Source organism: Rhincodon typus, chromosome 13 (genome assembly GCF_021869965.1).
Source record: "Rhincodon typus isolate 14 chromosome 13, sRhiTyp1.1, whole genome shotgun sequence".
Taxonomy (NCBI): domain Eukaryota; kingdom Metazoa; phylum Chordata; class Chondrichthyes; order Orectolobiformes; family Rhincodontidae; genus Rhincodon; species Rhincodon typus.
This window is the reverse complement of record NC_063344.1, coordinates 49531323-49558759: the sequence shown is the minus strand read 5'-3', so window position 1 is coordinate 49558759 and position 27437 is coordinate 49531323. Positions and strand designations below refer to the sequence as shown.

The window sequence follows — 27437 nt, the reverse complement described above, 5'->3', positions numbered from 1 at the left end:
ACTTAGTAAAATATTATTGGGTTTAAACTTTAATAGCTGCATTTTTAATGATTTTATTTTGTAGCTGCTTCCCAGGTCTCTCTTGAAATGAAAAGAAGCTTTGGTTTGGACAATAAAGCAGCTTAAGACATATAGAGGATCAAAGTTGTAAATTTGAAAACGAAAGAGCAACTAAAAATATTAGTCGTAATTTTTGTAGTAGTTTGCAACAGGCACAGAGAATGTTTTGCTTTAGTATTTTAACAATGGTTCAGTCAAGAAAGCTCTGATTTGACTTCAAAGAGTGTGAAATTTAAAAGAAGAAGCAGGTGCTTTCTTTAGAATTTCGAAGAGGACAACCGAGCTGTTTCTTGATTGTATAATGTCGTTGAATCTGACAGAATAAAGCATGATTTTTCATCACAGCTGAGCAATTCTCACTATTCTTTCCATCATTGGGGTGAAGAATTGAGCAATTAGGTATAATTATTTCAATGTCCCCATACTTTCATTGTACAAACAGAGGAAAATTTACTGTGTCCAGCTTACAGCTGCAAACCCACATTGAACTGCTTTTGCATTTCAGAAAAGCTATTAAAATGGTACCATTCTAGAATGAATACAAGCACATTTTTCACCGGATGTAAAATGTTATTACAACAAAGACAGCTACTAACTTCTTAAATTAATTATTCCATCTCTGATTCCATTTTTATCTTAAAAGGCAACGTTTTAGTTCATTTTATCAACCATTATAAAGCATTATCAATCATTTTCCAAATAAGAGCAAAGCAAACAAAAAAGACACACCTGCCTAAAATATAAATGTAAACATAAACTGATCTTGGTAATTGAGCTTAGGTTGTGAATATGATATAAAAGCTTTACATTAGAGTCAATTATAACTACTATCTATCTGAATGTAAGTTATTTCCTATTGGTAAATAAAGGTTTTGTATTTTTTTATTTCTATGCTGAGCATCAGAGGACTGTAATCTGTTTGGTTAAGGAAGTGGCTGTTAAAGCAAAACAATGACCTGGACATAGAGCAGATTTACCAGAATAAAGCACCACCAAAGCAGGATGACTTCACAAATAGATCACACTCCAATTGTTACTGTCTATTCATGTTTCAAATAAACACTCCAATATTCTGTGTGTGCAAAAGGGGACTGCAAATTTTATCTCCAACATCAAGTTATTTTAACCACAGTATATCACTAGTAATCAAACAGTAATCACTATCAACATTAATTATAGATATATTTATACAGGGAAAAGATGTTTAATAAATGAACTATTGCCTGAGTGACACATAATTAGAACGTTGCGCTATATTTTCATATCCACGAAGTTAAGCACATGTACAACTACCATATGTTAAAACAACAGTACGTTGAAAATTATTGATTCTTTTTAAAAAATGTTAACACCATTCTTGGAATATATTTAAAACAGCTATAAAACTTTACCCAGCAAAAATAACAAAAATAGGAGGCTCACTACATTTGGACAGGCACATTAGAAATCAAATTTACAGGTATTGAGCTGACCTGTGCAAAAGAAAAACTGTGACTCCCCACAACTTCACCACCATCACCACCACCATCCCCTCCACCCCCTCTGCCCAGTCTCTGCTCTCTCCTCTGCTATTTCAAATATCCATTCCCAGTGATGATGACAATCTACCTAATCCAAACCAATTTCCGATTCAGCACAGTATATTACTGCCACCATACTGTGGTACATTTCGCAATAGCTAATCTTGTAGCATATTGTTGATGCTTTTTTCAAAATCTACTGAAAATCAATTTGGTCTCTGACATGAAAGAACTGCTCAGCTATAACAGAGTTTAATATGCTAAATAACAGTATGAGTTTTAGGTTGTTTTTGCAGTAATACAGAAGGGTAAACCTGCAGACATTGCAAGGAGAAACAAAAGTTGATTTTTTTGTTTAAGCCAGACATAATACGAAAACGAAAGCTCTGTGACTCAAATAATTTTGAATTGGATTCACAGTTTTGCAAGAACCAAAAATACTTGGATATATCAGATGTACTGCCTTCTCAGAAACTACCTACCTATACCACTGATATGCCTTTTTATGAACCTTTTCCTCTGATATTAGTCTGTCATTGATTATATACTCAATCATTCTGGTACCACTTTTGTGTTATTCCAAGATGGTTTCTGGTTTGTAATTATGGACATATGGTGAAACAATTCTAGAGTCAAGTCTTGATTTAAATGCAGATTGTGATTGAAGGAGATATTTGAAAAATTCATCACATAATTTAGGCTTGGCAGAGTGTAGAAAACAATTTGTGTGATGTTATGATAGATATAAAAATTAGTATATGGTAAATGTTGAGACTTTTACTTACAATATACAGTTGCCTTTAACTTAAAAAACTGTTGAGAAAGCAGCCACTTCTGATGACCAAATATTAACGTCCACAAAGACATGAATGGAAGCACGCAGAGACTAAGTTCTGTGGCCATACAGTTTGATTCACAGATGGGTATCAGAGCTTGTATTGCTGCAAATCACACAATACATCAGACAGTCTTGGACTAAGAATGCAATATAGTTGCAAAATCCAAACAAGAGCCTGAAAACTGTTCCACAAAAAAAACCAAAATTTATTTATTTAAACATCACATTTACTGGTAAGAAGAAATAGTTAACAATGAACATAAGAACCACATCAGCATTAGACAAAAATAAAACGATGCCATATGCAAGCATAAAATAAGGGCATGTTCACAGAACCTCTCATAGCTTCCAGACACCAGGCCATAACTGAAAATAGTTATTAACAATTATATATTAAAAGAAAGCTAAACTAATACTTCTGCATTGTATGGGATATTTAACAAATATTAACAGATGGAAAGCCATGATGTTTAAATGTATAATGAATTTGTGGGTTTCAGATTGCATTCAGGAGCCAATAGTTCATGGCTGCTTACTTATTGTACTGGCTAAACTATGCATTAAGTTTTAACTTTGAAAGTGCTCCCATTATCTGCTACTCCTTTATATATACACACTCAGAAGGGAGTCTGAACTTTCAAGTGACATATGTGTTTTGTGCTTTTCGGTACTATTTTCTTTTGATAGTACTCATGGTGTTTTCAGCAACAAAGATTTGTAAAAATAAATTTTAAGAAGTTTCCAATGTATGTACACAAATACTTTACATATTTATTTTGTTTAAAAAAAATTGTTATTTCGCTGTTAAATTTCTCTCATCAGTATATCCATTTAAACACATTGTAAAATATCTATTTTACATATTAATGTCAATATTTACAGTTAAAATAGCAAATAAAAGCATTTCAAGACCTTTAAAGGTTATAAAATATCAACATTTTCATTTAAAATAGTACTAGTGAAGAACAAGCTAGGTAGTATACTGCTAACTGCAAGCATTGTACATTCATATTTTATGCATTACACGTATCCAACTTGGTGTAATAAAGGTCACAGAACAACAAAATGTCAAGTAAATAGTGCAGATACTGCAGGTACTTTGCAAAGATGAATTTCAAGCTGGGATTGTTGCAACAGTTCAGTACAATAAAACAATTTGACTTCATTTCACAGATATGTCTATTTTGCAGCTTGTAACATTCCCAATATCAGAGATCTGCCAACAGTTATAATTTATGGCAACTTATTGAAGGGAGAGTGCTTATTCTGAATTTGATGTGACTGGTAAGTTATTCGAAGTGGAGGCTCTACTGATTGCTCGGAGCACGTGCTGTCGTTCCACTCCTTGCTGCTTTGTCATGTCCTCCCCGTATACAACCTGTTTTGTTGGCAAAAATAAAAAAAGATTTTTAATCAGAGGTACATTTCTTAAATTCATGCATCATAGGTGAACAGTTGGGGTGAGCATGAGGGTGAGTGGATACATTGCTACTATTCAGAGAACCTGTAGTATTTAACCAAATGGCAAGATGCACATGAAATCAATGTGGCAAGTGTTATTAGCTGAGTGGAAATGAATTATTGACAAGTGGAAACAAGGTGTTTACCAAATTGCATTAAGAATATCAAAATATATTTTTAGCAAACAAACAAAAAGGAGTTGAGAACATGTGTAAATGTTGACATAGTGCTGCACATGTTTGAGATGAAATGTACACACATTAAAATGGACTGCTACCTACTCTTATTCTTTTAAATTCAGTTAACTGATGAAACTAGCATACAGTTGCTTGGAATGATCCAGCAACATAAGATTTTAATGCTATCCTGTGGGATAAAGCTATTCCAATGATGCAAGTTGTCTGCTGATGAAAGCTAATGCAACAGCCCAGAAGCATGCATTACAGCAGTGAAATCTCTGAATTATATTGAAATAAAAAATGATAAAAACCAAACAAATGCTTAAAAAAGAAAAGAAAAGACACAATATATAATAGGACTACACAGTTAAATAAAGTGGAATTTTTCATGACATTTTATATCACACATGCTAATTTGCATATGCAATTGAAAAAACGGGGTGAGTAAGCAGAGTTAGAATTTATCATTAGACAGCTTGTGCCAGCACTCTCTTTACAAAGCAGGGCAAGAAAGATAGCAGCACAGTGATACATGAAAGGAGATATATCAACAAACCCTTATCCTGCAATAGTCACAGATGCTTCAGGTTTTCATCTGCATATATTTCTCTTTCTCTCCCATGACATTTATGTCTTATCTCCATCATACGGTACTTTGAAAACCCCAAAGGAGTTGCCATCCTCATCCACTTTTTAATTGCAGCACTAACCAAGCATGCTTTTAGAGAATACTGGCCAAGGCAATCACTCTCTGGTAAGCACAACAATAACATTGAGCAAAGAATGAAAATCTGAATTGAAATTGAGAGGAAATGAGCAGTGGTAATATTCTCTATAATATAAGTTAAGCAGCCCAGATCAACACTTCACCCATTTCATAACGGGATGAAACTGGAAATGAAGTGTCTCCAAAAATGTGAAATCAAGCAAGTACGTGCATGAATTTCCTTTATCTAGTGAACCCCAGTCCTGTTCATTGTGCCTCGCATTCCAAACGTTTTCATCACAAAATACAAAATGGATTTAGCCATTGCGTATGAGTTGCAAACTTGATTTTACGTTTCTCATCTCACCATGAGTAATGCAGGAGACAGGACTTGCATATTGTTTTCTTCCTTATATTCTTTAAAAAGGTTAGCATCTCTCCTCCTTTAAATGGTACATGCTTCTAATAAAATTATAGTTACCAGCTTCAGAAATTTCCAATGTATGTGGTCATCAACTGGTGATTCAAGGATGATGACTATTCAGGGTGATCTTCATATGACTGAACAGGCTGATCCTTGACCCACTGACTTTGAGGACATGGGGCAGTTTATCACACAGGGTAGGGAGATTCGAAGCACATGATTTGTTTCCTTTTCTTTTCTTCTCTGCCACCGCTTTGCCTCTTGAAAACATGGCGCAACTTGATGTTCAAATTGTCAGCACTTTAAGCAATTGGTGGCAAACACTACTCAGTTATTAGTGCCAGTAGTGGCATGCTTCAGGGAAAATTTCAGTGTGTCTTCATAGTGCTTTCTTTGGTCACTCTGGAACATTGGCCAATTGAAAGTTGAGAAGATATGTCCTATCAGTTGAGACAACAAGGTGCAGAGCTGGATGAACACAGCAGGCCAAGCAGCATCATAGGAGCAAAAAGGCTGACGTTTCGGGCCTAGACCCTTCATCAGAATGAGATACTTTTTGACCAATATGAACAGCAGAGTGTTTAGTCCATCAAACTTGACATTTCAGAGTTGCTCTGAATTCTTGTGGAACTTATTCCCATCAAATCTGGAGGATGAAGCTTTGCTAATGGAATCTCTCTAGTGCTTTTATATGCTTCTGCTACATAGCCCAAGTCTTCCTGCTGTACAGGAGCGTGGAAATGATAACTGCTGTGTACACCAGGACTTTCACTGACTTGAAGAAATCTTTGTTGTCAAAAAAACTCTGCCATTGTCTGTACAAAGCTGAGCTAATGCAGCTGAACTGGTATTGGGTCTCCTCATTAACTTTGAGAGAGGCGGCTGCCAAGGGATGTGAAGTTCCTGACATATTCCAGAGATTCTCCTTCAAGGTGAAGGAGGTGAAATATTTAGGTGACCAAATGGGGGTGGATATGTGAGTTTTGTTTGAGCAACATTCAAGGACAGGCTGACTTTCTTGTCTCCAAAAATTAAAGATAGCAAGGGAGGTCTGAAAATCTAGTGCAGCGTGGGCAATGAAACTATAATCATCTGAAAATAGTAGATCATGTATGTCTAGGTTCATGCAGTTTCGGCATGGAGGTAACTGAAGTTAAAAAAAAACTTTCAATTATTTAAGGCTGAGACCAGAGGGCAATTGATCTTTCTTCAGGTGAAAGCCACTGTTCGGTAAACTGTAAATAGCTTGGGGGGTTAGCTATCACACAGCCTTCCTTGACCCTGGTCTAAACTTTGAAGGCAGAAATTTCAGATTTCAGTTGTCCTCATTTCATCATGAAGAAACTGCAGGATTCTGAAGAAGTTTCTTAGATATCCAAATCTGTGCAGCACCATCCACAGAGCATATATTTCATTGCTTCAAATGCTTTGGTCAAGACAATTTATTTAATGAGTCCCTAGTGCTATCCTTGACATTTTCTTGGATTTCGCTGACAAGACTATGCCAGAGGTGCCTCTGTAAGATCTAAACAGTGTGTCTCTGAGAGGACTTCCTCAGTCACAAGAAGTAAACAAATTAGGAGAATGTATGTCAGGATTTACACTGTTAAGGACAAGAGGAAAATAGTTTGCACAGCATAATTTGCTCCCTTTTGTGAATATAGTTTCAATTCTGGCATTTCTGAAGTCAACGGAGTTTTTTTTTTATTATTTTTCCTCCCAAGTCCATGGAAGGATTGCTTGGAGTCTTGACACGAGCAAAAACCCATCAGTTTGAAGACCTCAGCTGGAATACTGTCAGGGCTGCGGGCTTGGCTCTTTTTCATCCATTCAATTGTTTGGTTCAGCTCACCGTCAATGGTAGTCTAACCAGGGATACTAACCCATCTGAACATGGAATAGCCTAAAGAATATTAATTACCACTATGGATTCATGGTTAAGGATTTTTCAAAATACTGTAATATTTCCAAGTTTGTTTGATGGCATCCTTAAGAGAATGAAGGGAATTTTGTCAGTTGGTGACCCTGGTCACATGCTACCATGATCAGCACATTGTTTGATGTCTCTAAGTTTTTCCTCCTCCCACCACATGCCTTTCTTCTTCCAGGTTTGTCTTTGAGCATCAGCCTGGACTTGTTGTACTGCTGCCTTTTTGACTAGTGGTCTGTAGTTATTCAGTTAGGTAATGTAGGCTGTTCATTTTTGTTTTAAGAGGTCAAATATTTCTGGATTGTTTTCAAACCAGTATTAGAGGTAATGATGTTCAAGCCAAATGCTCAGAGCACAGTTATCTAGTATGGATGGCTTTATTTGACCCTGCTGTTCTGGAATTAAGTTGGATGTGTAAAGATTTTGCAGAATGATCAGGAAACACAGTTTGTCTCTTGGTCAAGCAGCTGTAGTGCCGAGGCATCAAACTTCTCTTTTTTGGACTTTTGGGATTGTGGTGTTTTTATGCTGTATCAATTTTCATCAGCAATCAATCAAGGCTATAACTTATCCAGCAGACATCAGCATAGAGTAAGTAATATAGACATCACTTGGATCTTTGACTCGAACAATGGCATAAACCAAGATGTACCGGTGCTTTGATCTAAGATGTCTTCAAGGTCATTCTGTATTTGTTTTCTGATGGAAGAGAATGTTTGTTTTCATGAGACCACACTGACCATGCTTTGTCAGCAGGACTATAATATTTACATTGACTTTTCTTACCCTTTTTTTCAAATGCTTCTGCTCTGGACATTAACGCACGGCCATGTCCAACAGAAAGATCACCTTTACTCTTTTTGAAGGACAGTGAGGACTTCATCATCAACAGAATAGAAATTTCCAAACATCTTTGTTGGGTCACAGGCACTGAAGACAGACATTTTGGACTGCAGTGTTTCTGCAATATCTCTTCAACCTGTGGATCACTACTTTGATGAGGCAGGGAGGCTTGGATACACAGATGATTCTTTGAGTGATGCTGTTGAGAGTTCCTTCCTGTTGGTTAGGCCATCCATGTGTGTGGAAGCATGAGGTGAAATCTTACCATGGCAGCTGGGTAAGTTAAGTTCAGTCAATTAAATAAATTTGGAATAAAAAGCTATTTTCAGCAATAGTGACCATGAAACTATTGGACTGTAGTCAAAATCCACCTGGTTTGTTCATATCCTTTAGGAAATCTGTTTATTTGGTCTGCCTGCAGGCTCCAGATCCATAGCAATGTGGTTAGCTCTTAACTGCTCTTTGAAACAGAATAGCAAGCCCACTGAATTCTAGAAGGAATGGACAATAAATGCTAACCTTTTCAGTGATGCCCACATATGAGAATGAATTAAAAGATATTTAATTAAGTACTAGAAGTACTGTGATGTCAGTGCTCCCAAAAATTGGAAAGGAACTTTTGTATCAAAAAAACTCTTAAGTCTTGAATGAAAATAAAATTAAAAAGAAGTCATAATTACAACACACAGCAACAAAAAAATAGATTAACATATTCTGGGTTCCTGGAATGTTATAATATTCAGCAAAATAATCAGATGTACTTTCTATGAAAGAAAAACATAAAGTGAGGTTAATCAAGTCATTCTAGGTTCAGGAGAGTATACTTTCCAGTGGATATCCAGAAGTGTATACCTTCTAGTTGCTCAATATCAACAGAAATTATTCAATTCAACGGAGTATGGAATCCTAAAGGTTTTAGAAAATGTAGAGAGAAGTGCGTTTTTAAATCCAACTATGCAGTTTTCACATACAGTCATAATAGTGCACATGACCATGCTACATGGACTGAGTAAGCAATTACTTCTTCAACTACTTATTTCATAACTCTCAAACTCTTAAGGTACAAATGAATTGTGTAATGTACCTGCAATTATATGGTTTCTGAGTATCACAAAGCAACATGTGTTTCATTTCTTGAGGGGATTTTGGTATATTTCTTGTTCAATTTATCAGAGACGACAGTATTGATTCTTAATTATGTGAAAGACAAAGGTCTCTTCAATATTACAATAAAGTTTGCATTTATAGTGGCAGTTAAATGTACTGAAGTTTGTATGTTGCTATGATAACAAAATGTGACTGTTACTGGCTGTTGTGCCACAATGTATTTTCTGCTGTTGTCTGTTGGTCATCATTTTTTTTTCATTTTTTATTGCTCCCATGTCACCAGCTTTAATTGTTAGCAGAGTAATGTTGTTTGGTAGTTTGTTGGCTAGAAGGAAAATGAAACTAGATTAAAGTTAACAAAGGATTGTCCTACAAGTACAAATGGATCTGATGCCACAAGTATTGTTGATACATTAGGGTTCTGCATGTTGTCTTATAACCTTTTGTTTGATCATGTTTTTGGCAAAAATTATTTACTTTAAAGTTACTACTTAGGTTTGTTTGGTTAAAAGCAAAAATATTTGTAGGCAATTCACACAAGAAGCAAGCTACCACAAAGTAAACTTTCTCCCATGCAAATCCAACTTGGAAAGCTACAGAAATAAAAACCGAAAGAACTGTGGACGCTGCAAATCAGGAACAAAAACAGAAGTTGCTGGAAAAGCTCAGCAGGTCTGGACGTATCTGTGAAGAAAAGAATCAGAGTTAATGTTTCAGGTCCGGTGACCCTTCATCAGTTCTGCCAGACCTACTGAGCTTTTCCAGCAACTTCTGTTTGTGTCAGAAAGCTACAGGTTTACCAGATTATTGAATCACATATTTTGTCCCTGGACATAAAAAATGCACAACTATAAATGCAGAATTAGAAGTGTGCAAAATACATTAAATTATAGACCATTTCAATAGCTAGTGACAATTTGGTGTAAAACAGACTTAAAGTGTGATTTTTAACAATTCTAATTATGATTGTTCAAATGTTGTAACATGATATAAAAATACATATATTCAATTTAGCAAATGTTCTGGTGTTATTACTATAAAAGCTGTAATTCTAGATGCTCCTTGACATTTTATACTTGGTTCCTGTCTATCAGTACAAAAATATCATTATCAGTAGACTTCACAGAACATTTATCCTCTAATTGAGTAATTTTTAATTTAAAAACTAAGCTAATTTTTGAAACCCTTAGGGATGATCTGATAGTATCCTTTTAGGAAGCTGCCAGAAATATTTCTTGCAAAACTGTGACTATAAAATTTGATGTGTTAAAATTCAGATTGCAGAAACAATGGTATCTTTTGACAAAAGGAATAACGTTATCCACATGAGCAACTGATAGTAATGATCACAAACCAAAGATTGTTTAACCTGATTATCAACATAAAATACAATGGCGTAGTGCTGTTTGTTATCAGGGGGGAAGAGAAGCTCATGACTCTCCACACAATGAATGTTTAGCATTTTGACCATGGAGGCCCACCCGGTACTTCACAAAATAAGACGCATGCTTGTGTTCCTTTGTGTTTGTGTGTAAGACAATAAAATATAAAAATTGAATAAGTTGCACAATTTCTTGCTCATATCTTTCATGTTTCTTTGCTGATAGCTGGATTTCTAAATGAATGCAAACATATAATCCAAATGCTGAGTTTTAATCTTTGTGATTTAAACAGAAAAGTTACTAGAAAACAAACAAATAGAACTACCACATTTGTGCAAATTATTTAACACCTTTGGAAAGCCATTTCGCAATAAATTAATAAATTAACAAAAATGAAAATAGAAGTTGAAATTCAGTGAAGAGTAGAACTTCATCATTGGTAGAGATCTAGACATACCATTTTTGGTAACAGTATTGAAGGAGGTAATAGACTGAGAAGAGTAGAAGTTGGAAGAGGTGAAAGTATAATTCAGCTGCCAGAGAAAAACAAAAATAATAGTGAGTATATTCTGTTGACGATCCGATGCTCAAATATCAAACCATTATAAGTAATCAAACAATCTAAGATTCATCTTAAAATCAATGCTATTAATTACAAAGTCTGTATTATCAGTTATCAAAAGAGCATCAAGAAATCTGGGTTATAATAATCAGTTGATCTATTGAATAACTGCTGCTCTGCTTGTAGTTTTTTTTCTCTGCGTTGTTGTGATTGGTTTGATCCCAGACCATGTATTATCTGTTGTTGTAGTACCAGCAACGTCATTACTAGCTACAGTATGGTTTTCTTTTGTTCTGCTCCAGAAACATACCTTTTGCCGCAAAATAGCACATTTGCTGCACAAGGCTGATGCTTTCATTTATGAAAAAGAAACAATGTACTTGAATGCCAAATAGGAGCAATTTGTGAGAAAATCTTTATCAATTTTGAACTACATTGCAATAATACAACTTATTGTACACAGGAGCTTCACAGCAAATACCTCTTTAATTGAGGCTCAGTATAACTAAATAGTGCAGAACTAAAATGTAGCATCCTGCTACATGGCATCATCAAATCCTGTGGGATTGCACTATAACAAAGATGAATATAAAGTTAAATACATTGCACAGGAAACATACACAATGAAGGGATGTCAATTAGCAATGATGTACAAAGGAAGACCGTGTAAGGTGTTATTTATTTATATACAATTCCTGACCACGGTGCGCAGTCTGTGATGAAGTAATGCCTCTCAACATAGACCTCAAAGAAACCTGCCTACAACAAATTAGCAATCTCTTGTGGTGAGAACTATCCCTTCCTTGATAATAGTTTGAGTCTGCTGCCAAGTCAAGGAGATATCCAGGGATCCAGCAACAGTGACATCATTAAGTAGTGCAAGCAACCAATCACATTCGATATAATTGAGAAGGCTTCAATCAGGAAATACAATGCACTAGTTTCTCACTTTTAATTAAATTCTTACAAAGAGTGAAAGTGATGATTATAACACACAGTCAATTAAGGTAAAAGCTCACATACCAGAAGTAAAATTAAAAATATAGACTTATAGCCATTTAAAACATGGAAGCAGGCCATTTGGCCCATTGTGTCTGCACCAGTAAACAAAGATCTGACTATACTAAACTCATCTTCAAGCTTTAGCTCATAGCCTTTGAAGCTAATAAAACATAAGTGAATACCTGAATATTGCTTCAATGTTATACAAGAGTTTCCGACTCAAATACTCCTTCAGGCATTGAGTTCCAACTCCAAACCACCTTCTGAGTGTAAGTGACTCATATTTCCTCTTCTCCTTCTATCTTCTACCTTAAATCGATATCTCCTGGTTATTGACACCCCCGACTAACAGAAAAGATGCCTTTTTATCCACCCTATCTATGTCTCTCAAACTTGTGTCACCTCAATCTGGTCCCCTCTTAAACTCCACAGTTCCAATGTAAACTACTCCAGCCTATCCAATCTTTCCTCAAGGCTCAAACCCTCCAGCCTAGACAGAATTTCACTCAATCTTCTTTGCATCCTCTCCAGTACAGTCAAATTCTTCCTAAAATAAAATCCTACTATATCTGATATATTTGTATGTTTGTTTATCTATTTGGAAAACACAATTTTTATCAGAATGGAGAAGTTCAATCTTCCACAAATATAAAATTAGTTTTTCAGAGGCATTGAGGTTGTCCAGCAGTAATTCTAAATGTAAAAGATAGTTAAAAATCAAATTACACATAATTAAACAAGCCACTAGCTTTACAAAAGTTTCACAGTGATATGAACAGCATAAAAGTTTACGTTCCTGTCAGTTTAATGATTTCCTTATGGTTGTATTTTTGTTGAAGATGCAGCGCTCTGAAAGCTTGAGATTTCAAATAAACCTGTTGGACTATAACGTGGAGTCGTGTGACTTTTGATCATATTTTTGTTGGGGAGGCATTGTTCCTTCAACAGCACACCCTGCTGGGAAGTTACAGGCAGAAAGTTCTGGATTTCTGTTGGTTAACTGTGAATTGTGGGAACCCTAAGAGCTGCTGTGAACTTCACAGGAGGACTGAGGGTGAACATCAATATTTATGCTGTCCTTAGTATGACAAAATTAGGCTATAAATTAATGACCTTGATTAGACTCAACAAAGGATTAGTTGCTTTTAAAAAAATCTGCAGGTGTGCCATGAATGTTACAGACAAATAAACAGGACGTATAGACCATGTCTTTTTATTTTGTGCTTTTTTTAAACTGTGGACTGAAATAAGGAAGAACTGTTTTTAAATTAATGTTTTGAAAGGATGGCTGCAAATACTGAATGCAAGAAACTTACACTCATGACTGGTATTGTAAATAACTGAACCAACAGTAATTGAAGTGGTTGCAGATGAATAGGAGCTGAGGGGTTCCGTATTTAGATACAGCTGTGGTTAGAAATAAGAATTTATTGGTCTATGGACTAATGACCAGTTACTAATGACTCTTGCTTGGCAACAACCTTACTATGACTTGAAGTCCCCACCTGTTTCAAGAAAACCACCATCATTTTGGTACTAAAGAAAACTCATGCAGCATGCCTCAATGACTACTGCCTGGTGGCTCTGATCTCCATAGTTATGAATTGCTTCAAGAGGCTAGTCACAGCTTGTATCAAATCTAGCCTCCTAGCCTGCCTTGATCCCTTGCAATTCGCCTACTGTTGCAACAGGCCAATGGCCATGCCACCTCCCTGGCCCTACACTCATTCTTGGAACGTTTGGATAACAAGGATACCAATGTTAGGCTCCTACTTATTAACTACAGCTCCACCTTCAACATTATAATTACAACCAGACTCTAAGACCTAGGTCTCTGCTCCACTCTCTGCAAATGGATCCTCGACTTCCTTGAACTCAGACTGCAATGAGTGAGAATAGGCTACAGCACCTCCATGACAATCCTCAACACCGGTGCCCAGCAAGGCTGTGTACTCAGCCCGTTACTATACTCCCTGTACACTCATGACTGTGTGGCCAAATTTCATCCTAACTCCATCTACAAGTTCACTGATGACACCAACGTTGTAGGCTGGATGTTAAACAATGATGAAACAGAATACAGGAAAGAGGTAGAGTGCTTAGTGGCATGGTGTAAAGATAACAATCTCTCCCTCACATCAGCAAAATGAAAGAGCTTGTCATTGACTTTAGGAAGCAAGAAGGAGGCACGCCCCTATCTACATAGGTAGAGATGGTTGAGAATGTCAAGAAGTGATGATCACCGCCAATCTGTCCTGGTCCACCCATGTTGAATGTGATGGTCAGGAAAGCACAAAAAAAATCTACTTCCTCAGGAAGCTTAGGAAATTCGGTATGTATGTAAAGACTCTTACCAATTTTTATAGATGTACCACAGAAAGTATTCTATCCAGATGCACCACGGGCTCGGCATAGCAACAGCTCTGTCCATGACCATAAGAAAACACAGAGAGTTGTGAACACAGCCTAGGGGTCCATCATGCTAGCCAACCTTCCATCCATTGACACCATCCATACTTCTTGCTGCCAACATAATCAAAGACCCTTCCAACCACAGTTATAATCTCTACCAACCTCTTCTGTCAGGCAGAATATACAAAAGCTTAAACACATGTATCAACAGATTCAAGAACAGCTTCTTCCCCACTGTTATTAGACTTCTGAATGGACCTCTCAAATTTTAAATTTAATGCTGATCTTGCTGTTTGTGCACCTTCTCTGCAGCAATAACAATGTATTCCTCACTCTGTTCTCTAATGCTTATGCACTTTGTATGGTATAATCTGACTGTACTGCATGCAAAACAAAACTTGTCACTGTACTTAAGTACATGTGACAACAATAAATCATATCAAACCATGTGATTGGATCTCCAATAATTGAACAGCTTGGAAACAAGTCACAGAAGAGTTTTGATCTCAACCAGCTGAAGCGCTGTTTCTCTGTTCTCTGCAGTCAAAACTCACTTTAAATCTTCAGCAGTTGCTATCAGCTGTGACTTGTAATTGATAAATCAAAGACATTTTACACATGAACCAGCTACCTTGTGCCTCTTGCAAACCAGTGGAAGCATTCAAAAAATGGAAGCCAGGAAGAAACCTTTGGATCAGCAAGAACAAACTCAACAGAATTTGTGCATTAAGGCCATGAACTGTCTTTCCAGTTGTTCTCTCTGTCCATATGTTTTCCCCTGGTCTGTACATCTGTCCATGTGTGTAAGGGAGAGGTTATTAATTAATTAGTAGTTTATAACTGTTTACCCGTAATTAGAGTCTGATTGTAGTAAATAGCAATTCTTGTTCAATGCAGAAACCTAGCCTGTATTTTCCATCAACCTTGGTCTGAAAATCAGGTAAATTGGGAAATTAAATACTTATTTTAAAATGTTTGACTTTTGTGACAAATTTAGGAATAGTGGGGATTGATTTCCAGGACATGACAAAAATGGAAGAGAACAAAATTAAGCCAAGTAATATGTGCTATCCTTCTTTCATACAACATAGTGTTCAAATGAAAACTAACCAGGAGATGAGAGAGATTAGAAATTCTTTGCCTAATACTTCAGATTTTTCCAGTTTCATGAATGTTTGATATCTCAGGTTGTTTGCTATCTCTCAGCTTGATTTCAGGTGTGAACTGCAGAAATTGCGGACTCATTCATAAAAACACACTGGTTCCTAATTGGTTGTTAAAATAAGCAGGGTGCTAATAGTACTCACATTATTTATGTACAATTGCCACATTAACTGCAAAAGAAGTCAGATGTGCATTTAATGCAGAAATTCAAATATGCCTTTGAGATGAACCATTCACCAGTTAAATTCACAAGAACAGCAATTTACTTTTCTGGGTTACCAGTGAAATGCACTGACCAGAGTAATGTGTATTTGTGTGCTGGATACATACTAAACTAATTACAGAAAGTGAATTCTTATCCATTTCAGTCTAAGTACCCTTTTCACAACCTGTTAAATATAATTACTGGCTGTTAGCCTGTCTGGCATTGAAAATTATCTCATATGGCTATCTCATTGCTTTGTTCTGATGGAGTAGGAATTAGAATGGCTTCCCTCGCCTTCTCTCTCCTCAACTGACTGCAACAGGATTTGGTGTGGGTGGTGGATGGTGTGCGGGAGTATTCAAAATTCCATGTTTGTAATTCAGAAAGAGTTCTATAGGAATCCAAAAATGATGCATGAAATGGAAACTGTCTCTTGGGGGTGATTTTTCAGCAATATCGGTCCATCTGACCAGATTTCCCACTGAAAACTGATGGCAGCCTCTTTATGAAGAGCAAGATGGTTTTAAAGGTTTGAGGAGTGGCCTCCACTACCTGGTGGAAAATAAAGTTAGAATAGTTAGGTGTTTATTCTTGTACAGTGGGCTGAAGGGCCTTTTTCTGTTCTGTAGACCTCTGACACCATTTTCTGCTCCTGCCCACAAACCAAATCATGATCAGAATAAATACATGGGATCTTCATACAGCTGAAGTCATGGGAAACTGACTGGACATCTGAGACACATATGGTTACTTTGTGGGTTTTGAACCTCAAAGCCTTCCAACCTCAACTCAGTTGTTTCTATAGGTTTCACAACAATCTTACCGTTTACTCAGAATTAGCTGTATTTTTTTTTATGCTCCCAACAGGTCTGTTGCTCCACCCCTTGAAGATGCAGATGCAAATGCACCCATAATAAGTCATTTCCTGCTGCCACAGCACCAAGCTGTCTGCTGGAGAGCAGGTTTCAACCTCACATTACAATGAGGACCTTGAATGCCTTCTGCATTCCCCTCTGGATGGGCAACACACATCATCCAAGTCCAGGCAAACAAACAAAAAGAACTGTGCAACTTACATGATGGCAGCAAATATGCGACAAATGCTAACCTGCTCATTCATGACTGTAGACAACTCGCTAAGCAGATCCCTGTAATGGGACTTCATCTCCTCCTGGTATTCTAATTGGTCTTCTTTGATAAGCCGTTCATTAACCTCGAGAGCATGTCCACATGCAGCTGCAAATTGTCTGCACAAATAAAGGTCAAGAATAATAATAAGCAAATCACTGAATATTTTGTAATGATTTCCAGAACATCATTGAAGCTTTTAATAGTGATGTAAGATATAGATACAGAAATTAATAGCCAGCTGGATGGAGCAGTGACTATGACTATAAGTACCAAAAGGGGTCAAGACAACCAACTCAAAAAGAAGATCTGCTTAAAATTATGAAGGAGGCCAGGACCATTACAAAAGGTACAAAACACGGAGTTGTTTAATTTGATAGAGAAATGATTGAAGTAAATAGAGTCTCTTTGTACATTCAAAAACTGGAGAATCTGTTGCAGAAAGGAAAGGCCAGAATGATGCAGAGATTAGAACAGGTAAGTGGGCTGGAAACATTAAATTCCCAAAGGAATATTGTACGGTTATATCAGGGGAAGGGGAAAAGAGGAAGGTAGATGAGAGATGGTTGAAGCAGAGGGGTAATGAAGCTGAGCAGGAGAGATGATATTAAAGTCGTCCACTGGCATTTGCAGTAAGAATACGAGGGCAAACCTTTCATTATGTGGCAGAATCATAACTAGTTTTTAAGGCAAGTTACAGGAGATGACCATGATCAGTTGTGCTTTGTGAATACTTGCCAGAGACAGAGTGTGAAAGGCTGCTGGTGAATGCATAAAACTGTGCTGAGACAGTTTCTTTGAGTCAGGCTAGACAATCAGACCATGCAGTTATGTCGGTTGCAGGCCAGTGTCTGTGTCACTTAAAAGTGGTTTAACCCCATGTAGTCTATTTTGTATGTGGTTTAAAGCAATTTTCTGCTCAGTGGTACGATTTCTTTCTGTTTTATAGCACTTTATTTTGTGTGTGTGAAACAAATATTATTTTTAAAAGTATTTAAAGTAACTTTAATGAATTCTATGTTGGATTGGATGGATCCTGGGGGCAAAAACATGCTGCCAAGTTTAAGAATTTGAGGATTCTGCTTCCTGCCACAGTTCTCAAAAGATGAGGAGGATTTTAATTTAGTCTTGGATGTCGCGAATTGGAATTAATGAACAAACATGTTAGATGACCTGAGCTCCAAACACAAAAAGAAATGGAGAGGTTTGGAAAGATTTAAGGATTAATCTAAAATCCTGCAATGAAATTAAAAGGGTCAGGGGAAATTATCGAGATTTAAAGATTCAAGTTACTGGGCAAGAGTGACAGTATGACTTTAAGACTAAAACATATTGCCACAAACCTGGGTGATGCTCTCATTTTTAAATTTCAAACTCTCACACCAAATTAAAGAAGTAGCAATTGAAATGTGGTCAACTCCCAGGGAACACAAGAACACAAGACTCACAATCTCCTGATATGAAATGGTTATTGTATGTGGGTAAACAATATGCACTTTAACCAAACTGATTGCCCTGAACATTGGCCCCAGCTAATGAATTTAAAAGCTCGTTTCAGGCAGGGTCACAGAATTTGTCGCACTAGCCAAATCGCTTGAGGGGAAAGAAAGTGGATCTACATATACATGGATAGTAGGTTTGTATTTAGAAAGGTGCATGATTATATGATCACCTGAAGCAGGCATGAATATACATTAACAGAGGGGAGGTCATATCCAACTTGAAAAGATGACTGGAATCTTAGAGGGCAGCAGGAAGATGCAATTGTCAAAGCTAAGATTTACCAATCATCTCAGTTGTAACAGTGTAACAGGATCAAGTATTATTTGTGTCCTAATTTGAAAATCAGCTAAACACTTCAAGGACCTTACAGGGTCCTGGTATCAGTGACACTTAAATGTGTGGGGATGGAAAGCAAAGGCTGGTAGAAACACTGGACACAGATCAAGATGTACGGAAATACAAAGAACAATAAAAGTTTAATCAGTGACAATCAGCGTCCACTACATTCTCTCTTTACAGGACTTTGGAAGGTGTAATACTGCCGATATGTCTAGCAACCCAGATGGAGAAAGGAACCAAGCTGCTCGACTGAGGGGCCCGACAAAGCCTGTTCTATAAGAACTCAAGAGATGCCAATTGTGATTGTGTGTGTGGAACATTAAATGGCATGGCTAATGAACTATTAAACCTGAGGTATAGCTCAGGACAATTGGGAATGGGAATAGCTGCGCTCGAGGTACCAAAGTGTAGCAATGAAGGTTTCCTTTAAACTTAAGGCTGTGATGTAGAAATTTAGATTCAGTATCATCCATTGTAGGGTAAACTTTATAACCTGTATTATAGCTATCTATCATCACTTCTGTCAGATTAAATACCACTCAAGTTATTTGTTGTCAAATTGCAATGTATTTAATGTTTGTGGCATGAGAGAAACTGCTTAACACCATCAAATGTGCATGAGCACACGGTTTAGCTATGTAGCTAAACTGCACCACCAAAATTACTGATTCAATTGTAACTGTTAATTGACAAAATAAAATCTGGAATTGCTAGAGAAATAATTGAGAGCCAGTCAGTACTTTTTATGAATTAGTTAGAGTGAGCTTGCTGACTTTTAAAATGATAGTAAACAAAACATGGTTCAAATAAAATTTTCGGTCCAATTTGAATGTTACAAACACGATCACAAAATACTTAAGAATACATTGTTCCTTGAAAGTGGAGTCGCAGGTAGACAGGATAGTGAAGAAGGCATTTGGTATGCTTGTCTTTATTAGTCAGTCAATTGAGTATAGGAGTTGGGAGGTCATTTTGTGGCCGTACAGGATATTGGTTAACTTTTGGAATATTGCATTCAGTTCTGGTCTCCCTGCTATAGTAAGGATGTTGTGAAACTTGAAAGGGTTCAGAAAAGATTTACAAAGATATTGCCAGGGTTGGAGGGTTTGAGATGTAGGGAGAGGCTGAATAGGCTGGGGCTATTTTCCCTCGGGCGCCAGAAGCTGAGGGGTGCCCTTACAGAAGTTTATAAAATCATGAGGGGCATGGATTTCATGAGGAGCCAAAGTCTTTTCCCCAGGGTAGCTGAGTCGGCATAGGTTTAAGGTGAGAGGGAAAAGATTTAAAAGGGACCTTAGGAGCAACTTTTTCATGCGGAGGGTGGTGTGTATATGGAATGAGCTGCCAGAAAAAGTGATGGAGGCTGGTACAATTGCAACATTTAAAAAGCATCTGGATGGGTATGTGAATAGGAAGTTTTTAGAGGGATTTGGGCTAAATTCAGGCAAATGCAACTAGATTAATTTAGGATATCTGGTCCGTATGGATGAATTGGACCGAAGAGTCTGTTTCTATGCTGTACATCTCTATGACTAATACAGGGATAATGGGAGGTAGCAATTTAAGACTTCCCAGTATCCAAATAAATGGCTTGCTGCTTGGGTGTAAAGAATGTCTGCCCAGATTCCAAAGAGATAGGGATGAGAGCCATGTATGATTTTATTACCACCTTAAACTGTACCCTTGAATTTTCCAGTGCAATCTACAAACTGACACAGGTGGCAATACCATGGAGAAGGGGAATATTGTAGAACCACCAGTGAGCCTCCATACTAGTACAGTAAGATCCACTGCCCAGTGAGCAACTTGAGTTTCTGCTTCCATTCCCAGGCCCAATGATAGTCAGACATTTAGTGATAACTAACATCTGGCCTCCTTCTAAGGAGTGGATGAACATAACCAACAATCCAACTCCCGGCTTGCTGAGATACCTGCTTCCTGAGGGGATGCGAATCCCAAAACTGCCAGATCATTGATGGATGAAGAGAGAGCCCCGGACAGTAATGAAACAACATCAGTAAATCCAACAGGAGGTCAAAAAACTGGGTGTCCATGTGGAAGCCAAACTTGAGGGTGCACAGCAGCAGTGGATAGTTCAGGACTGGAGTATTAAGGTGAACATTTATCCCTGGATTAGAATTGCTACTGATAACAGTGGCAGTGTTGTTTGAGATCAGGCTCATGATTGAATGTGGAACTCTTTATCTATCGATTCTGATGAGCAGTATTGAAAGCAAAATCTGAAGAGGATCTAGCAGATAAGCAGGAGCTACTGGGAAGATATGTAATATAATGGCACAGACCCATTGGAACTTCAAAACCTGAACTACCAACTGGCCATTGGGATATGGGCCAAGGAGCGAGAACCACTAATGATATTGTCTTCCTTGAGCTTGGACAAGAGCCAAAATGGGGGACTGAAGCAAGGTATAGATAGAGAAATTAACATCCAGCTAAAGATACAGTTTTCCTATTTGTCACAAAGGTGCTATAAAAGCAGGTTGCATAATAAAAGCAACTTGTAAAATTTACTTGGAGACAAAACTAGGAGGGCCAAGAAACATTGTATGTGAAGAACAGTGGATGCCATTTCGACCACAGACTGCAGAATTGTTGCTTTGGTTTTCTGAATGGAGATCTTGCATCTGGATATGTAAGTGACGTAAGGTACACCAAGTTGGCAGCAAGATTGCTGGGGACCAAATTACAATTGAAAATTTATGATATGTATGTGTTCTTCATGGTTCAGTCAGACATCTGAAACACTCATTAGTCTCACTGAACCTAAAAATTAGGAAGGTCAGGACTGTTAAAAGTCCCAACTCAGCAGTTGCCAACTTGATAGTATCATTATAACAAATATAGATATTTGAGAAATTACTTGCTTTGGAACCAAGAGAAGCTGTAGGCTCCCTCTAGCTTTTTATGAGTCACAATTGAAATTCCCTCCCCTTTCCAACTACCTTGGGTACTACTGAGAGCCAATGACAATGAGGTAAGCCCCTTAAGATTAATATTTCTCATTGGATAAATTGTCTTGTTTGAGTGTATCCACAAGTCATAACTAGCTCCATTTGGTTTGGTTTAAGACTATGGATGTACCTTTTCTATAATGCCTTGTGGATGTTAAAAGTTACAAATCTTAATAATATTTACCTATCGTTTTAGGAAAATGACTCAATAGAAGCCATTTTGTTTGTTTCTTTTCTTTTCCAGAACTAAATATCCCACATACTGTTTCAAACATCATCATTTGGGGAGAATGTGGTTAACTAAGTTCTAGCTTGGAACTCTTTCTTGAAAGTGTTCCTCCCAGTCATTGAATAAAAGCACAACTGAGATTGGGGGATAGCAAGATATGATATGAAAGCACAACTGAGTGACAAGATCAGTCATAAGCTGATATAAGGGGTATACAACAACATGGGAAATTCGAACAGGTGTAGACCACTTGGTGCCTTGAACCTACTCCACCTTTCAGTAAAATCATGGTGTTAATATTCTGCCTCAACTCCATTTTCCATCCTTTCTCCCTAACACAAAACCCTTCAATATCACTTTTGGATAAACTCAAGGACTGAGCACCCACAGCCCTTTTGGGATTGAGAATTCCAAAATTATGGTATACTTCAGGTCCTATCTGTCATGTACTCCAACATCTACTTTCCACTGTCAAAATTTCACAAAATTGTTAATAATTTTTTTCTAGCTTGCTGTTATTGTCAAGTTAACATTTCAGTCAAGCGGACTGCTGCCAGGCTGGCTGAGTTTCTCCAGCACTTTCTGCTTTTGTTTCAGATCTTCAGGATCTGCAATTTTTTATTTCATGTTATAGCCAACATTTTCTTCAAATTCTGACTGCTATCATGGTTCATTTATTGAAATGACTTTAAGATTAACGTTGGCTGTACATACGTGTATGCATTGAAGAGAACATTGCTTTTGTTTGACCTCTGTGTTCGACATTGACATTTTCTCAACTGATGTCTTTGAAGGAACATTAGTCGTATTATGGCTGGGCTTTACTGTTCTGCAGCTCAAGGGTAAAAACTGAAACTCCTCCGATGAGTCTCTTTCTCTCTCTCACTCACACACACACAGATCCTTAGAATTCGCTTTTTTTTTTAAACCTGATTCTTGTGACATGATTTGCTGCAATAACAAACTCTACATAATTGTGGAGGTGTCAAAAGAAAATTAGTACTTCCACAACAAATCAAACACACAATACAGTTTTCATTGCCAGGGGATAAATGGGTGATTGAAAAAAAAATCAGGCGAGGTTTAAAATGGTTTATTATTGCCCATTTTCTTCTGATAATGAATGTTAAAATTACCCCTATAAGTGCACTTAGAAAAGCTAGCACTCTAGTCAGCGTGAAATTTCAAACTGATGGCCCAGAATCTTGATGAAGGTACATGGAAAGATCTGAAGAAAGCTTGTTACAAATATTTCTAACACTGAGATACAAATTTTGTTGGTAAGTCGAATGACCTACATTCCAGAATGCTGTTATTGTTAAGCCTTCATCACATTTGAAAAGATTGTTATCAGTTGAATATATTGTCTAATAAATACAAAGAAACAAGGCGATGATTAAAACTACTAAGTAACTAGAGCAATACAAATTCATCACTGTTACTGCTCTTTGAATGTTGGGATAAAATCGAAGGATTTGATTGCTCAGCTTATTTCTGATTATTCATTTGCAATGTTGAGTTGTTCACTTTCTGATTATTCATTTGCAACTTCAAGTTGTTCACCATTACAGGGTATTCTATTAATAACTTAATAGCAAATTCTTTCATTACAAATTCATGTGCAGTCGACATGGTGCTTTGAGGTTTTGACAGCCTGAAGTGCAACTTTTCACATATAAAATGTATTTGAATGTCACAGAACGGCAGAAGACTGTTAGATATAACAGCTTTAATTAAATAGATTAGGCTTTATGACAATGTAGTTTGCATATTACTGACATCTTAAAGAAGAGAACATGCAAGAAATCTTTAGATCCACACACATATCAGGATTTTAAAAAACAGTTTAGTTTAAATTTCCCACATTCTTACCTGAAAATTTCTTTGAGGAGTTTAACTTGGTTGTCTGGATATTTTTTTGCATTCTTTTCCTCTAGAAAAGCCCAAGCATAAGCCATGGGTCCTGCATTTACCTATGCAAACAAAGATTTAATTAAAATGAGCGCTACTGCAAGTCGGTACTGCAAGAGAATTATATACATTGTTATGAACAGAGTATAAATATTGGAATCATTATTTGCATTAGATTTATACAGAAAATCAGCAAAGAAGAAAAATCTGCATGGATCAGCAATTTCATACTTCCAAATTAATGGGTTCAATTTCACATGTCCCCTCCCGGTGTGTTTATGATGGAAAGATATATGATATAAGTCAGAGTGTGAGACCACCACATTCCTGCGCATTCTCAAGCTCATTCCCAGAGGACAGGGGCTAATATCAGCCCATTGAATGTTAATAAATAACTATGCATCAACTGAGCATGTCTACAGCTCAATGGATCCCAATATTATGTTACTCATGCCATAAGGTGGTTGCCGTGCACAGCCAGGTTGGATCAGGATTCTTGTCTTTATTTTTAAAATGTATTGAAAATAGCAGGAAGGGAGTAACATCTTCAATGATTGTGCCCTTTGCCCATCAGGAGTACCCCTGAAGAAGACAAGGTTTCCTTCCTTCCTACTGGCATTCACTTTAAAATCCACACTGATATCCCTCAATGGGGTGCACAACGAAACTCCTGCCCAACCACACCCACCCCACACTCTCAACTGACTTTACTTCAGAATCCAGTAGACTCTAATCCTGCAGTCCTAACAGTGCCTGATACAGAGCTCTGGCACTGCCAGGACTGTAGGATCTGCCAGCCAGTTAGATTGACTGGCAGTGGAGCGAAAGTCCCACACTGCTTCAACTTAGTCTTCTCTCAGCACTGGCTCTCTCTTTCTGGCTGTAGGACCGTCTTGTTACTGGCTGATTGGCTCACCTCTGACTTTTCTTCCAGGAAGGTGAGCTGTCTGCACTGCTATTATTTTTTGCCCAATTCCTAATTTCCCATAACCAAGACTTAATCTGGTTTATTTAATCATCGATGGGGAAAGTTTGTTAAAATAAATACCTTGACCTCTAACACAATCAAGAAAAATCAATAATAATGTTGTATATTGAGATATTCTTCATTCACTTGGCTATTTATTTCTTCAAAAAAGAGGGGCTAAGGAGAGTAAATAGCATTAAATCACCAAAGCAGATGTAATGCACAAGATATCATGTTGTAGTTTAATCTACTATAATTTAGATTTCACTTACTCAGGTTACATTCATTTAACTGATTAATTTTTGGCCATTCCCACACTCCTCCTTGTCAGATTTAAGTCATTATGGCCCTATTACTTAATTCATTAATTTGTGGATGGCCTATTTTCCTTGCAACATACATGCATGTCTTCACATCTGTTAATATTTACTTGACTAATTCCATCTGGACATATGCCACAGAAATCCTCCTTGATGTAATGAGGCCATGTATTTATATACTTCCTACGTCAGCTCCTGTCTGCTTTATTCCGTACACTGAAGATGCATTTATTTCAAGTACTGTTACGAGGTGTGGCTTACTGCCACATTTGTGTAATGCCATATACACATGTATGCTATAGAAGGACTGAAGAATGAGAATAGGTCTAATGTCAGTAAGTGGACATTAGCCTCGGCTGACACTCCCATGCAGTAACGAAAGAAGGCTAGAATGTTTAAGGTGCCATATCTTTCTCCTCTGCTGAGAAGTACAAGTGGAGCAATGCATTTGGAACATGATCTTTTTGGGTAACTCTTCCAAGTCATACATCTTGGTGACTTTGGCACATCTCATCACTGAGTCAATGTTCTGGATTTCTTTACTGGCTTCTACTCTGGAACACTCTGGATCACAGCTAACCATTGAGAGATCCTATGATCACCTCCATGTGTATTGGAGAATAAATACACCTTGCCAGCAATGCCTGAAGTATTTCAGGATGTCCTAGAGGATGTAACAGCTCTACATAAATACATGCCTTTTCTTAATTCTCACAAATAACACATCTCTTCAATCTTGTTAAAGTAGCGACTAAACATTGTATATCATGAAAATGATTGCAGGTTTGTTATAAGGTAAATGAATGTGTTGGTTACAATCTTTGCAAAATTAGTTCAGAATGTGTTGTCCCAGTAAAATGGGATATGATTTTGAACATGGCATTCATTGAGAAATACATGCAGCAGCATATGGTCAGGCTTAGTCGTTAATTATTAAAAAATTATTACAACAAAAAATACAAGTACCTTGGCACTGACGCTTCCCTGTAGTTTAAGTTGCAGGCGAATCATGTCCACATCATTCATACAACATAGGTGATTTAGTTCTGAAACTTTTCTTGACATTTCATCAATTGCCACCTCTATAGGATTCAGTTCTGTGCTTTGCTGGTTAACAACTTGAATTCTCTTCTTAACATATGGAAATGTCTGGCTAGCTGTGTTAACCAATGAAAAGAATGTGTAAAATGAAAACATAATAAAACTATGATTTCACTTATTCATACAAATGATGGTATGTTATACAGGTACACAATAAATGCAACATTATTCTCTCACTGCCAATCCTTGGCTTACGTTCAGTCAGCCACATTATTCTCGTGACAATAGTCGAGTGCTATAACTGATCTTGGCATGTCATGGTAGGGTAGGGAAAAGACTGGCCACGTTCTCAATCCTACTAATTGGTCAACTCTGCAGGAAATGTCTATGTTAGGATAACATTCTAAACTGGAAAACCAAGAGGATTTACTTTTCCAACTTTGACAGAATCCTTAGAGATACACCAGATAAACAGAAATTGGAACTGAAGAATGGGAAAGCTCTATAGAAATTCTCCTCTTGTTTTAAATTCATAATAGATCTATGAAGATCATAGGATAGTACTATTTATTTTAATTTTGGTCATTTGTGGCCAATGATTAATTTACTGAATTGGATTGGTCAACATGCAGAAATTCTATTTGTGCTAGCCTACTCAATTTACATTAAACACCTTGTTTGTGATCAAAGCCAATAGGGTATTTGGAGCTTATTCTCTATGTTTAAAAATCATTACGCACTTGTTAAAATTGTCCGTCTTTTGCATTGTTCTTCTACTCCCCCATGCTTTTTACCAGACAGAGTAAAAGGGGTTTCAAACACAAAACGTTTGATGTTGTGATGTTTTTCAAAATCCGTTCTCCTTTCAGTGAGTTCTTTTTCATCAAAGTGTGGTGTGACGTAGGTAACTTGGATATAGGCAAACTTTGGATCCAAATCTTTGGGATTGACCTGAGTGAAAAGAATAGTACATCTGAAATGCATAATACAAACAGATTGGCCCAGATAGTTCCAGGAGTTGCAGTCACAATTGGTTTGCTAATTATCTCCTTTTTCTTACATTAGTACTGACCTCCGCATTTCAAGATGGTAATTCTGATATTGGCTCCTTCAGAAATGCAATGCACAGCTAGTCGGGGATGATCAAACCATGCCCCGTTTTGTAACAGTCAGTGAGCTATGTTCTGAGATTGAAATATTCAGCAGCATAGTGAAACACTTTGACAGCTGCT

The 27437-nt window shown here is 37.1% G+C and overlaps 1 protein-coding gene across 10 annotated transcripts in view; it reads right to left on the bottom strand.

Moving 5' to 3' along the window:
- Positions 1-2606: 2606 nt before the first annotated feature.
- The window catches only part of dock10 (dedicator of cytokinesis 10), a 332745-nt gene continuing 307914 nt past the window's right edge, over positions 2607-27437 (bottom strand). For 7 of the 10 annotated variants that reach the window (XM_048604383.1, XM_048604384.1, XM_048604391.1 and 4 more), the window contains 6 exons: positions 26946-27156; positions 26131-26321; positions 23839-23939; positions 16904-17042; positions 10908-10983; positions 2607-3796 (listed from right to left, as the gene is read on the bottom strand). In XM_048604383.1, coding sequence (XP_048460340.1) covers positions 3726-3796; positions 10908-10983; positions 16904-17042; positions 23839-23939; positions 26131-26321; positions 26946-27156 — 789 coding nt within the window. In that variant the 3' untranslated portion in view covers positions 2607-3725. Of the gene's footprint in view, positions 3797-7177; positions 8453-10907; positions 10984-16903; positions 17043-23838; positions 23940-26130; positions 26322-26945; positions 27157-27437 lie in introns of those variants that run through there. The other 3 variants (XM_048604388.1, XM_048604389.1, XM_048604386.1) reach the window with 2 other exon arrangements.